This window comes from Hemicordylus capensis, chromosome 1 (assembly GCF_027244095.1).
Source record: "Hemicordylus capensis ecotype Gifberg chromosome 1, rHemCap1.1.pri, whole genome shotgun sequence".
NCBI lineage: Eukaryota > Metazoa > Chordata > Lepidosauria > Squamata > Cordylidae > Hemicordylus > Hemicordylus capensis.
In genome coordinates this window covers 426130102-426141111 of record NC_069657.1, presented here as the reverse complement: position 1 = coordinate 426141111, position 11010 = coordinate 426130102, and the positions used below count along the sequence as shown (strand labels likewise).

At 50.5% G+C, this 11010-nt stretch overlaps 1 protein-coding gene across 2 annotated transcripts; it reads left to right on the top strand.

The window, feature by feature from the left end:
* Positions 1–3489: 3489 nt before the first annotated feature.
* ZFP36L2 (ZFP36 ring finger protein like 2) lies at positions 3490–9706 on the top strand. Of its 2 annotated transcripts, none has more exons than XM_053311742.1 (3): positions 3490–4172; positions 5105–5234; positions 6107–9706. In XM_053311742.1, the coding sequence occupies exons 2-3, from the start codon at positions 5184–5186 to the stop codon at positions 7607–7609; spliced, it is 1554 nt and encodes a 517-aa protein (XP_053167717.1). In that variant the 5' UTR covers positions 3490–4172; positions 5105–5183; the 3' UTR covers positions 7610–9706. The 2 variants fall into 2 exon arrangements, with proteins under 2 accessions (XP_053167717.1, XP_053167706.1); XM_053311731.1 differs by lacking the exon at positions 3490–4172 and adding an exon at positions 4223–4393.
* The last annotated feature ends 1304 nt before the right edge of the window (positions 9707–11010 follow it).

The window sequence follows — 11010 nt, the reverse complement described above, 5'->3', positions numbered from 1 at the left end:
ACACATCCCCAATCCTGAAGCATCGTGGATGCACGTCCCTCTTCCAGTGCCACCTCTGCCCCTTCAGTGCCAGTACCAGTTGTGTGGGGGCCCTCAGCTTCTCTCCATGATGGCGGCAGACAAGGCAGTTGTACTGGTGTCTATCTTTCCCCCCTATAATGCAGTGCCCCACCATTGTGTCACTGGGCAAAACAGAAAAAAGCATTGCATTAGAGGTAAAAGAAGATGGCAGATGTTGTAGAATATTTTGAGCTCTTACCACCACACTGACATAAGCCCCCACAACGCTTGGGAGGGGCTTATTTTGGCAGTGACGGCAGCAGCAGCAACACTTCTCAGCAGCCATGGCACTGACGGCTATCTTTCCCACCAAGGTCTCACCATGGGTCCTTTAGTTCTGGGACCTTAGTGCCAGAGTTAGCCAATCCTGTGCCCCTATTCTTTCCTCCCCCAACTGCTGAATGGGAAGTGCTTTTCAAGAAATGCAGAAGTGTTTGATAAACAGAAGTGTTTATCAGACTATCGCTACGTAGAAAATATTTTCTATCAAGTTCACCATACAGTAATGGATCTGCAGCTTGGTTGAAAGTGAGTCCCATTGTTTTCAGAGCCTTATTTGCATCCCACTCGTCCTCGGCAGAGCCCGGCACGTTGTATATGGTTATGTTTATCCTCACAACCACCCTTTGAGGTAGGTTAGGCAGAGAGAGATGTGACTCTTCCAGTCACCCAGTAAGTTTCACGGCTAAATGGAGATTTGAACTTGGGTCTCCCCAGTCCTAGTTCAGCACTCCAACCACTACACCAGGCTGGCTCTGATGTGAAGCAAAACTGCTGGGAATGTATTAATAGAACATTAATGAAATAATTTAAAATAAATTTCACTTGCTTCAAATGAATTGTTTCTGAAAGTCAGTAAAAAGTGTATTTGTGTCAATGCAGGGCATTGCTGAGAATTGGCATTTCATTACCCTCTCCTTTAATATGTAAATTCTTATGTGCATACTTCTAAAAATCCTATATATACTTTCGTTGAGATTTAAACTTTGCTATAACTGGCAAACCTTGACTGCATTTGGCAGTGTAGATATGAGATCGCGAGCATAGTTGTCTGAGTTTAAGCAGCATTAAAACTTCAAGAAACTTGGTTAATTAGTAAACAAAAGAACTTGAAGAAAGAAGCTCTCTTATCAGGGTTTTTAAGGTATAGCTTTAAACTGTGTAATATCCCTTTAGTTTTATGGATAGCAAATAATTGGACATAATCTTGTATGCATTTCGTCATACTATGAGTTACTGTTTAACTTTTCAATCAGAAACCTTTAAACCTTAAGCAGCCGCTGTAAAAGAACAAACGCTCACTACAGAGTAGCTGCTTGTGGTTTGTTTAATCAGTCGGTTATCTTAAGTATTGGTCGTCCAACTGTTGATTTATAGATTGATCTTTGCCTGACTAGACTGCTTTCTTAGTAAATGCGTATGCTCAAGTTTGAATCCACTCTCGGCCTGGTTTGCTGAAGCGAGTGGGCGGAAGAAAGAGGAACACAAATCGGGCTCTAGTATTTCATGTTGTCTGTAGTTACGTTTACAGCCAGACCGCGAAGAAACGTGTTGGGGAACAGGGAAGATAAACATATAATTTAGCCCGTTTGTGAAGCAGTCTCGCTGCACTTACACCGTAAAGACTCCATTTGTTTAAGAGTGCGCACGCTAGTGATCACAGCTTTAAAACAGAAGTTCAGCCCAAGCTGGACGTCCTGCTTTGTGATTTGAGAAGGAAGACGCGGTTGCTTTTACGGGCCGCAGCCACCAGGGGGCGCGCCCTCTCTGAGCAACCCTTCCTGGCCTGTGTCAACTTGTCACGTCCACCTTATGGTTAGCAATGCAGATTCGCAGCCACAAGCCTCAGAGCGCTGCCAAGTAGATTAGCTTATGAGCTGGAGCTTTAATTGCTCTGTGCTAGTGACCGCTTCGGGAACGCGAAGCAGTGCGGCGTGGTGCTTGTCATCTTCTTCTCCCCCTGCTTCCCATGAGTGCAAACTAAACTTCAGTTCATAACTTCGCCCTCCCCGCTTTTAAACGTAGCGACCTCCCCAGAACGACCTTTCCCAGAGAGCTGGAAGGGCCTTTCTGTGGGGCCGTTTTGCAACGAGAAACGCTCCATGCTACGCAAGGTAGCAGCGCCTTGTATCCTTCCCCAGCGTTGCAGCGGCAGCTACACTTCCTCGGCGGGGCCAGCGCTCGGCCAAGGGGAGGAGCCGGGCCTGAGGCGGAGTGAGAGAGTGCTTCGTGCCACCCTGAAGAGGTAGCGAAGGCAGGAATCCGGCGGCTTGGGAGCCGCTCTGGTGTGAAGAAAAAAAACCCCAGGCCCCAGCGCTCCTGCAACTTTGCTAACTTGGAAACGGCGCAGGCTTCCTGCTGACGTGGTCAGCTCTGAGCCCCTGGATTGGGAGCGTCTCGCCAGGCTTCTCCCGCCAACAAAAGCCTCGACTTTAAAGAGGATCATTCGGCTGCCCTGTGTATACCACCAGGCTCTGGGGGAAGTGGCCGGGGAGTGCAAGGCAGGGACACCCGATACTTCCAACCCCCCACCACGTGGCTTCCTTCATGTGAACTTGGCCTCTTTCCATTGCCCTAGAATTTGGCTTAGCAGGCGCAAGTTCTCCTGCATATATCTGGAGGTGGGGGGGGGGGACAGGCCCGCTCCTTCCGTCCTATGCACGCTTACGCGAGAGTAAGCCCCACTGGACGCCAGACTTGCAGCACAGCGTGCATAGGATGGGATTTGTTTTTCTCCTTGTGTACGGGGCGTGGAGTTGGAAAGCTCTCAGCCGCTCCTGTCGCTGCCGCCTGCTGCTGCTGCAATCAAAGAACTGGAGGAAAGGGGAGCGTTCAGCTGACTGCTGGAGGGGAGGGGAGGAGTGAATCTGCGCCGGAGAATAGCCAAGAATGATGCAGGAGTTGCCGAGGAGAGGGCGATGATGGCATGCACTGAGGCAAGGCGGGATCGCTCGGAGTGCTGCAGACTGAATCTTAAAGCTGCACCCGGCGGTACTTGCTTCACCAGGAACAAATCCCAAGTTACTGAATTCATTAGCTTGAGCACTAGGCTAACGGGCGGGGCGAAAGAAAGAGAGCTGCACCGCTGTTAGCTCAGCAGCAGACTCCCCCACACCCACCCGCCTTGGCGGGCATCGAAATGCAAGAGGGGTGGAGCTGGCTAAGGCTAGCGCTGGACTGGAGCGCGGTCCCGCAGCTGCGCCGCGTCAGCCCGCCAGGCCCTGGCCGGGCGGGGAGTCCTTTGCTTTCGGGCTGTGTGTCAAAGGACGAGGAGCTGGCTGGGCCAATCGTATCACAAGACCTTGAGAGGCCGCCAAGTCTCTGAAGTCGCAGTGGGGCTGGGAGCGGGGGGGAAACCCTTCTCCTGGGCAACGGCAAGCCTGGCGGCTGGGGAGTTAACGCGCTCCCTTCTCCCCGCCCGCGCCGCCGCCGCCGCCTCCTCCTCCTCGGTTTTACAAACTTAACACACCCCTGCGGGCGGCGGTGATGCCGTCCCGCCAGTTGCACGAGAAGCAGCGAAGCTCCAGCCCAGCCGGTCTTTGTTTCCAAAACCTGTTGCGTGGCACAAGATTCCTTGGAGGGAGGGAGGAAGAGGAGGAGTTGCAGGGGCGTCCTGTTTCACTCCGAGGCCCTTTGATGCCTCGTCTGCTTCGCTGCGAGCTTCCCAAACGACTCGGCAGGGGTGTGAAAGAGGCAGGAAAGCCCTGTGCCACCGTGTGTTTACTTGACGCTTCCGAGCCGTGCAAGGAGCTGGGCGGGCTTCGTGGAATGAGGGCGCGGATCATCCTCACAGATGGGAGAGAGAGAAACGTGAGCTGGGAAGAGGGCCGCCAAGGGCCCTTTGTGCACGTCAAAGCGTCCTAAGGGGCATTCGTCTGCGTCCCCTGCCCCACAGTGCTTGAAGGAGCAATAACATTGTTGTTTAGAACACTGGGTGCAAACACTGAACCGACAAGCGTTTCTATTAGGACTTTTCTTGGAAGCGGGGCGGGGAACTGTCCGGCACAGTCCCGTGCCCCAAGCATTTGAGAAGTTCCGCCCTCGTGTTACTGAACTGCCAAACCTAAAAGGTCTCCTCTCAAAAGTGTATTTTCTCCCCACGCCAAAATTAGGTGAGTTGTCCCTTAAGTTTTCCCTCTTCAGCACCCCAGCAACTGTCGTAATTCACGCATGTGCACAAGGCACTATACAGCCCCATGCGCCGCATGTTTACTCGGAGTTCAGCCCCATGCACGGAGTTCCGTGGGACTTGTTCCCGAGCCCGTCTACTCGAGAGTGCGGCCTTGGCTCGCAAGAGGTGCAGAGCTTTTCTCCGCGCTGCAGGGCTCAGCAGGTGCAGTAGCCACGCTGCATTCTTGAGCAAACCGCGTTTATGCTTTCCCAGCGGTTAATCTCTTGGGAGTTTCCCGCGGTACTCATTGTGTTATTACAAGCCTTGTGGAAACTTGGCCACCCATTATACCAGTTGGGCGCTGCAGTGCATTGTGCTTGCAAGTCAGGAAGCTTTAAAGGATGACTTCCCTAGAGCAGAATTCTGCTGAGGAAAGTAAGCTGAATGCATACATTGCAGCTGAATGCATACATTGACAATGCTTATATAGAGGGAACAGTACCTTCTCTATGCAAGGGATCAAGGCTACAGCGCGTGCCTAGCACAGCCAGGATTGGGGGGCCACGTCTCGTGGAGAACATTGCTTTCTCTGCCCGCACTCTCTCCAGCTCCTTTCTGCTGCACTCTCAGCCTTGCCTCACCACACCTCCTCCCTGTATTCTGGGGCACTAAAAGAAAATTGGCGGCGCCCAATGAGAATGAGCGCAGCGGCAAGGGGGCAGGGCTGGGTGGGAGGAGAACCTCTGGGTGGTGTTGCTGGGAGACTCAGATCCATTTATATGGGGCGTGTATAGCATTCGCGAAGTTCCAGCAGTCAGATAGCTGCTTTAGTAGCTGCAGCCGCCGCTTTGGCTGAACATCCTCTCCCAACTCTGCTGGGAAACTTGATTAGACCGTCTCAGCTCTCAAGTAATTGGCCCTTTTCCTATCCAGTCGTGGCTCATCCAAAGCTTCCGAGGAAAGTGGGATCTTTCGGTCCTTCCTGTATTTCCGACCATTACAGGATCTAGAAATGTCTGCAACACTTCTATCTGCCTTTTATGATATCGACTTTTTGTGCAAGGTAAGGGAAGAACTTGTACTTTCTCTTGCAAGTAGTTCGGATCGTTCTTGGAAGTTCTAGAACTTGACTAGTTAGATGATAATGTTTTTTTGTTTTTTGAAGCTGCAATAATGTGCACGTTTACTTGGGAGTAAACCCTACTGAACTCCGTGGGGCGTAACTTCTGAGTGAGCATGTATAGAAACGAGCTGCATGACGTGCTTTGTTCTGCAACAAGTTGTGGGGAAAGACTTCTCCACTTGGGACTAACTTTCCGCACAGTGAATTTGTTCTTGTTGGAGGGAGGGCTACTGATCTCCGTGTAGGATGTCATGTTGTAGGTTTTTGCTTTGCACTGAAAGAAGGGTGTTTGCAACTCCCTCGTCAAAAAGGGTGTCTTGCAATTCCAGTTCTTGCCTGGTAGCACCAAAGACACCCCCCCCCACACACACACACATCGTTTTCCAGCATGTATGTGTGGTGGGTGTGTTTAAATAGAACTGCAACGGCAGATGTGTGGAAGCCTAAGTTGCCACCACCAGCTCCAGCTGTGTTGAGTCAGGACTCTTAAGCATAGTCCCTCCTGACTCGAGTGGGAGGGGCTTCAGACCACCCCTCTAAAAGTTTTAAATTGCAGATCAACTGCTCGGAGCGGGAGGGTGCCTGACAAGCGGACACATGGGCCAGCCAACACAGCTAGCGCGGCCTCTCCTCTGGCACTTCCATTGAGGAAAGGGGGCCCTTTGGGTTCATGCAACCCCAGCGCGTGCAGGAGAGCGGTAGCCTTTTGCGTCCCAGACTTCTGGCAGTCACGGTGCACCCTTCTCTTTCCTCCCTCTCTGCCCCCCACCCGTCTGTGTGCCCCCTTTTCTCCCCACCCCTCTGGCTCCCAGGGCGACAAATCCCTGAGCTTGAACAGCATGCTGGACAAGAAGGCCGTGGGGAGCCCCGTGGGCAGCTCCCCCAGCTCCAACTTCGCGCCGGGCTTCCTGCGGAGGCACTCCACCAGCAACCTGCAGGCGCTGGCGAACGGCAACAACGCCAAGTACCCCGGCGGCTCGTCGGGCTCGTCCTCTTCCTTCGGCAGCCTCAAGGAGCCTGGCATCGGAGGAGGAGGAGGCGGCGGCGGCGGGAGCAGCAGCCCCACCGCCTTGCTCAACAAGGAGAACAAGTTCCGCGATCGCTCCTTCAGCGAGAATGGCGAGCGGAGCCAGCACCTCATGCAGCAGCTCCAGCAGCAGCAAGTGGTGGTGGTGGCCGCCACCACCGGGAAGGGCGGCGGCAATGGAGGAGGAGGCGGCGGCGGCGGCGCTCCCATCAACTCGACGCGCTACAAGACGGAGCTGTGCCGGCCCTTCGAGGAGAGCGGCGCCTGCAAGTACGGCGAGAAGTGCCAGTTCGCCCACGGCTTCCACGAGCTGCGCAGCCTGACGCGCCACCCCAAGTACAAGACGGAGCTCTGCCGCACCTTCCACACCATCGGCTTCTGCCCCTACGGGCCGCGCTGCCACTTCATCCACAACGCCGACGAGCGCCGCCCAGCGCCCGCCAACGGCAACGCCAACCCGCCGCCTCAGCAGCAGCCGCCGCCGCCTAACCCGCCGCCGCCTCCGCCTCACAGCAACGGCACCACCAGCAGCCACCACCACCCGCACCCCCTTCACCCGCCGCACGCGGGCAGCACCGGCGACCTCCGCGCCTTCGCCCCCTCCTCGGCCCGGGACCACCCGCTGGGCGGCGGCGGCTTCGGCATCCCTCACCCGCGAGGAGGCGGCGGCGACAGGCCCAAACTCCACCACAGCCTTAGCTTCTCCGGCTTCTCCGCTCACCATCACCACCACGGCGGGGCTGTGGCGGCGGTGGCTGCGGCGCAGGGCGGGCTGGAGGCGGCGGCGGCGGCCCTGCTCCTGGAGAGCCCCGGCGGGTCCCGCACCCCGCCGCCGCCCGCCTCGGCAGCCTCCTACTGCGAGGAGTTGGTGGCCTCGCCGCCCTGCGCCAACAACGCCTTCGCCTTCTCGGCCGGGCAGGAGCTGGGCAGCCTCATCGCGCCCCTCTCCATCCACGCCCCGCCGCCGCCTCAGCAGGGCTGCTTCGCCAACGCGGCCGCCTTCTACCGCTGCCAGCAGCAGCAGCCAGGAGGCGTGGGCGGCGGAGGGAGCTGCTGCCCGCCGCCCGGCCCTCCTGCGTCGCCGCCCTTCAGCTTCCAGCCTCTGCGCCGCCTCTCGGAGTCGCCTGTCTTCGACGCCCCGCCGAGCCCCCCGGACTCTCTTTCCGACCGTGAGAGTTACCTGAGCGGCTCCCTCAGCTCCGGTAGCCTCAGCGGGTCGGAATCCCCCAGCCTAGACTCGGGCAGGCGCCTGCCCATTTTCAGCCGCCTCTCCATCTCCGACGACTAAGGAGGCGAAAGTGGGGCTGGGGGAACATTCCCCCCCAAGCTGTCAATCTTTGGGGACCCCACTGCGTTTTGAGAGGTGGGGGGCAGGCGAGGAGGCCCCCTCAGTGGGGCACCTTACCCCCTCCTTTTCCCTATTTTTTTTCTTCCTTCCCTACCCCCTTCACTAGAAGCAGAGACTGCAACAGCCTCCAGAAACTAGCCAAGCTCGCACAGATCTCTTCTTCCCCCCCCTCCTTCATCTGTTCAGTGTATGCTTTTTTAGTTGTTTTTTAAAATCCCTTAATAGGGATTAGAAAGCAAAAGAAACTTTTTTTTATCAAAAGATGAACAAAAGATATCAGTTTGCAAAGCGGCAAATGATGTCGTCAACTGAACAATCTTATTTTTGTATCTAAAAGACTTTGGAAGGAGAGGATTTTCTTTTTCTTTTTTTCCTTAAAAAAATTTTTTTTTGGAGACAAGTTTAATGTACACGGCCACCAGCAGCCATTCCATCTTCAAGTGTGTATGTGGGGAAGGGAGGAGACAAAGGGTGAAATGGAGCATTAGCTAACAAAAATCTACCCAGACCCACTCCCCCAGGAATCAACAATCAATCTGGAGGCCCATGAACTCTGCATTCCAGGCCCCTCCAGGTCTATATACAACAAAAATGGAATTCAAGGAGTGTGGCTCTTTGCCTTTCAATCAAATTTAAAGTAAATATACTAAGTGTATAAGCTTTTAAAAGAAAAATCCAACATCCTGCCAAGAATATGCCTTGATAACACTCTAGTTTTTTATATATCTATATATATATTATAATATGCTAAAACTTCCATTCCAAAGTTTAATATTGGTTCCATTGCCACCACTTAGTGGATGTTTGGCTTAGAACAATTTTTGTTGCTTTATTGGAAGCATTCAACTGAGTTTAGTTTGTAATTGTTGGCGAATAACTGCTGATTTTTTAATTTTTTAGCTGTCTGAGTTGATTGCGCAAGTCACTGCACAACTCAATATGAAACTATTTAACTTATTTATTATCTTGTGAAAAGTATACATTGGTAATTTGTTCATACTGTATTTATCGGGTATGATGAAAAGCAATAGATATATATTCTTTTATTATGTTTAAATTATGATTGCCATTATTAATCGGCAAAATGTGGAGTGTGTTCTTTTCACAGTAATATATGCCTTTTGTAACTTCACTTGGTTATTTTATTGTAAATGAGTAAAATTCTTAATTTAAGAGATTGTATGTAATATTTATTTCATTAATTTCTTTCCTTGTTTACGTAAATTTGAAAGATTGCATTGGCTTTTTTTATAGAAATCTGACTCAATGCTGTGGAAGTAGTATGAGAAATTTCAATGGGTTTTTAGAATGTACAATGGTTGTAACCCGTCCAAGTTAAAAACAAACAAACTACTTTTGCAATCAGAATTTAAAGTGGCAAACCTAATTCAAACATAAAATTAACCAAAAAAGTATTTGTGTTGCCTAACTTCACCAATCACACTGTGATAGTTTCAAAGTATGTAGCAATAAGGGGGAGGGGGGAGGGATCCCAGTATTATGTCTCACAGTGCCTTCATAAGGGTCCATGCTTGCCTTAAATCTTCCTCAACCAAATAAGTATTTTTTTTCTTAAAGCTTGAGAATTTGAATGTAGGGCTGGGTTTTTAACTACAAGAAATTGTGCCACTTGTGTTTTATAAGTAAGAAGGCCTTTTTTTTTTTTTTGATCTGAACATTTTTGCATAAATGATCACATCTTTGACAAAATTCCAAAACATGTAACTTTTGTTCTTGTTTAGAAAGTAAGGAGGTCTCCAAAACTTTCCTGGAGGGTGGATGAACGAGCAGTACCTTTAAAAGCTTTTTTCTTTGTAATGTACATAGGTACAGGTTCAGCACTATGTACTCTTTGGACTACTTTAACAGAAGTATGTTTTGAATGTAACTAGAGCATAAGTCAACTTGAGTTGTAATATATTTTGGAGAGTCAGTTCACTACAAATTTGGAGTGTGAGACTGTAAACTTTGTACTGTAAATGTTTTGTAGTTCTCCCAATAAAACTTTTGAGGGGAAAAAAATCCCAAGCTATTAAAGCCATGTCTGCAAGGTGGTGCTTCTTTATTAGCTTTCCCCTATCAAGATGGTGTCTAGCTACAGATTAACCTGTTTTGAACTGCAGAATTGCTCCATTCCTGCAGAAATAGCTGGGAGGCTGCCAAAACCAATAACAGTGTTCCAGAAGGTTCCAAAGTACTGTTGCAAACCACATGCAGTCATGGGGAGGGGGGGAGTAACCTTGCTTAGTGATCTCTCCAGCTGTTGATCTTCAAAATGATTTTTAAGTGCCCAGGTTGTTGCTGTAATGGAAGTTTAGCCTTTGTGCTATACATTGGCATACCATTATGCCTTAAGACTAGAAGGAAATTGATAATACAGAAATTGTTCATCCTTGACTCTGCTCCAAGTATGTTCACTTGTAACTGAATACAAAGTCTATAGTTTAAGGCTGCTAAGAAGTTCTTACTGCATACAAAGATCACATTCAGAGGCCTATTGCTAGCAGTGCCAGTTTCTTCATCCCATCACAACCATATTTATTTCCCTTTCCAAGGAGGATCTAACATGGGCCTTTCTTGTCCTTGGCAGGCCCCGATTCCCTCCCACACTTTACTCTTCCCATATTTGTGCTTTACCAATTGCCCCAGAGAGTATGTGCTTTAGAATCAACTGTTTGACTTGTTGAGAAATCTATAAACCTGTCCATGAAATCCACGTGGTAGGGCTGTTGCAATTCAGATGGTTACTTTATGGGGAAATACTGTGTGTGTTGGGGGTGGGTGGGGCACAAATGTGGTGCCTGCATGTAGGTAACTTCACACACAAGTGTGTTCCTCTGTAGGCATTTATTTGTGCTTATTTGAAGTGACCTGAATATCTGTAAGCTGCTCCCCTTGGGGGATGGGGCCGCTAAGAGCAACAGTATGCAGAAGGTTCCAAGTTCCCTCCTGTCTGCAACCTTGGAGAAGCTGCTGCCAGTCTGTGAAGACAATACTGAGCTAGAGGGACCAAGGGTCTGGCCTGGTATAAGGCAGCTTCCTGTGTTCTAGGAGAGGTAAATCTGTGACTGGATTACCACTTTAAACTGCAATACTTGGAGGTTTATGCTCTCCAGAGAAAATTTCCTGCACATGGAAAACAAATGGAAGGAAGTTAGGCGATAACCTTGCTTCCTCATGTCAGGTATCTTCAAAATGATTTTTAAGTGCCCAGGTTGTTGCAGGGAACTTGTTTCTGTATGGAAAAGTCTTCACAGGAACACCATGTCAAATGTTATAGTTGTAAACTACTATAGATCCAAGTGGTCTTTGTATGGGAGACCTAAACTTTTGCAAACTTT